The sequence below is a fragment of the Austrofundulus limnaeus genome, unplaced genomic scaffold, assembly GCF_001266775.1.
Source record: "Austrofundulus limnaeus strain Quisiro unplaced genomic scaffold, Austrofundulus_limnaeus-1.0 Scaffold1, whole genome shotgun sequence".
Lineage (NCBI taxonomy): Eukaryota > Metazoa > Chordata > Actinopteri > Cyprinodontiformes > Rivulidae > Austrofundulus > Austrofundulus limnaeus.
The window spans coordinates 10,210,610-10,213,833 of NW_013952403.1; the positions used below are offsets into that span (position 1 = coordinate 10,210,610).

The 3,224-nt window shown below is 39.0% G+C and overlaps 1 protein-coding gene across 1 annotated transcript in view; it reads left to right on the forward strand.

Moving 5' to 3' along the window:
• nexmifb (neurite extension and migration factor b) overlaps positions 1 to 3,224 on the forward strand; it is an 89,389-nt gene that overhangs the window by 70,407 nt on the left and 15,758 nt on the right. The window contains exon 2 of the mRNA XM_014009148.1: positions 1,967 to 2,095. Within this exon, the coding sequence (XP_013864602.1) occupies positions 2,017 to 2,095 (79 nt within the window). The 5' untranslated portion in view covers positions 1,967 to 2,016. The remainder of the gene's footprint in view (positions 1 to 1,966; positions 2,096 to 3,224) is intronic.

The window sequence follows — 3,224 nt, forward strand, 5'->3', positions numbered from 1 at the left end:
GTCCAGGAGAGGTCGTTAGTAATGTGCACCCCCAGGAATTTGGTGCTGCTGACCACCTCCACAGCCGAACTGTTGATGAGCAGTGGAGCGTGGCTGGGCCGATTCTTCCTGAAGTCGACGATCATCTCCTTAGTCTTGTCAACGTTCAGGATCAGGTTCAGGATCGTTTTAGCTTCTGTTTTGTTTACAACTTTTTGCCACTGCTTGGCTCATTTTAACTTTTCTTTTGCCAATTTTAGTGTTTATTTATGGCTTTCTTAGTTTTAGCTTTTAGCTACTTATTTGTTAGCTTCAAATCTGCTTGTTTWACTTTTCTAATTCGGTGAACAATTCTTCCTCAAACTAATTTCAGTGAAGTCGTTCAGTGCTCAGCGTTCTCTGGTTCTCATCAGGCTTGTTCGTTCACTTGGAGCTGTTTGTTGTTAATCCAACACGACTAATACAAAGTTCCTGTTGTTCACTTTTGATTTACTGYAATGTCTCAGTCATTCAGTGAGACTTCAGACAAATTTGACACCACATTTAAGAAGAAAAACATTTACTAAGAAGACTAGTTTGACCCAAAACAAGTTCAAATTAGTCCTAAAATGATTATGGTTAATGTTGGTTAAGCTCAGATATGTTAAATTGTAGCAACAAAACTCATTCATCTTGGAATAAAACCTCAAGAAAACTTTTGATCCCAAAACAATAATTTTTCTGAGTACTCACCCCATGAATATAAAAATATCATATTTTTTCACTTTCTTCCCTGCATTTCTGCAGGCATGTATAAATCTATAGGCGCTGCCTTCAATAAAACAATTTTTTCACATTTCAGAACATTTGATTGTRACTCTTCTTTTAAGGCATGCCCTTGCATTATTAGCCTTTTCTATCCTGTGCTCCACCGACCGTCTCCTTGTACCTCCTGCACACATGAGTAGATGTGATGGCTCATAAGGTAATTAAACCCCTGATCTGCTGCTGTGTGTTTGCAACTGTAAAGCAGAGGCAGGGCCTCCCTGCTTCAGGTAGCTCTCCCACTCAGGTCAGTAAACAGCTAATGACATTTAGAAGAAAAGAGGATGAAAGAGACGGCGGTAGGCTCTAGTCAGCTGCACACTACTTTTGTCTTATTGTCGACCGTCTGTCTTAATCTCCCAGCCAGCCTTTTTCACACCACAAGGAGATCATGTTATTAGATCCCCCTTCCCTCGGCTCATTTGTCATCCTGCGGCGCCGCTCCTCCAGATAAGGGAAAGAAAAGAAAACAGTGTAAAAATGTAGGAGACCGCAACATCACACGCTCATCATTTACAGACCTCCGATTCTGTAAACTTTCTTCCACAATCAGAAAGCTTTTGTCACTTTTCTAACGCTGACAAATTCAGTTTCTCTACCTTTATAGCATTTCGTGTAATACTCTGACCGCCCCCCCCCCTCCCACATCCACGTATTGTACGTACACAATCATTCCCCCACCTACAGCATCACGAGTTGCGACAATAAAAAGTATTGTCAGCGCTCAGAGTTTGCTGTCACTTCCCCAGCRGCTCGGCTTTAATCTTGCCTCTCTTTGAGCCGAGCAGCTCTCCTGCAACCGAGGGAGGGAGTCAGCTAATTACAATAAACAAATATGCTCAGAAATGCCTATGTGAGGCTCACATAGGTTAACAATACTGCTATAAATGTTAAATGTAGCTTAAAATAGGATAGTGTGGCTTACAGTTGCCATAGTAATCTCTGCAGTGACTCTTTGTGTACTTTGTTGGTTGGCAAAGTTTAAATTAATCTCAGCAATGATCTTTTTTTTGATACAGAGAAGTAATGAGGGATTGTTTGATGCCTCGTGTGGCGTTTTATTTATTTATTTATTTGTTTTTTTTACATCTCAGTCATGTTGAAGTTGTAGTGATCTGTCGTTAATCCATCAGGCGAGGCTCCCTCACACTCACCTGTGTCTTCTGTGCTCCTCGTTCAACAGGTGGGACACTCAGAAATGATGCGTAGGAGGTGCAGCGTTGGGCCGTACTGATGGATGTGTTAGCAGACAGCGGTCTCACATTGARTGTGAAGACTTCAGAAGCGGGGAATGCAAACGTGGAAAATGCAGGTAACATCACGTCTAKCTTACACACACCCCATTTCATTTAAATAAACTTTACCAACGTTTTTGTTTAATTTTTTTTATTAGCTTTGAATGTTCAAGGAAACTCAGTTTCTGAACTTAAAAAAAAAAACGTTGTTTTTTTTCCATTTTCCAGAGAATAAACTTCACTTGAATAAATAAAAGCTTTAAAAAGACAATTAGTATAACCACATACACGGAAACTTACATTTTTTAAATTAGTTTTTTTATCCTTAGTTTTAAGCTCTTTAAAAAGAAATGTGAAGAGTGTAACACTTGTCTTTTTTGTCCTGAATGAGAAGTGGAAGAGAAGCATTAAATGGGGCTTTTTAAGCTATTGTTAATCCCCTCTCCTCATGCGTCTACTGCATCTAATTTTTTCTCATAAAAAGGTGCAGCCATTAACGCTCTCACACAAGCTCACAGTTATTATCACGGACATAAGAGGTCTATTTTTATAAAAAAGGAAAATAACTTTGATTATTATTTTGTTTTATATTAATCTTTCATAATTGTGTAATATTCTGCAAGGTTTACCWAACTAAACTAACTAAAAGTTCCTACTTCTGTATGAAATCTTGGTAGATTTCAGCAGACCAGACTCAGGATCTCATTCAAACCACTTAAAAAAGTGTCCATTTCACAAAAGTCAGACTTATAAATCCAGGATATCAGCTGTGAACTGAGCTTGAACAAGCCTTCAACTTGTCAACAACTGTAATCTGTTGTTCTAACACCAAACCACGCTTAATCAAGGCGGCTCATTCAAGCCAGCTGTAAATTGTTTAAGATTAATTCACACTCATGGTTTGCTTACTAGACCCACTGGGTGGATTGAAGATTTCCTGATCAGGCATGTGCAGTAAGACATGTGAGTCTCACTTCTTCCAGCAGTTTAAGGGTTAATTATGATTCGTATGAAAAGATGAAGAGAAACACCGACTGATTGCTGAAATAATTTCAAAAGTAAAAACTTTTTTGTGCCACTGAATCTGTTTGTAAGTTATCGGAGATTAACTGAACAAAATTAAAATGAACAGCTGATCGCTTTGCCTTAAAATGATCGCAGCTGTACATTTAGGAAATGATGATACAGATCGGGGGAGGGGGGAGG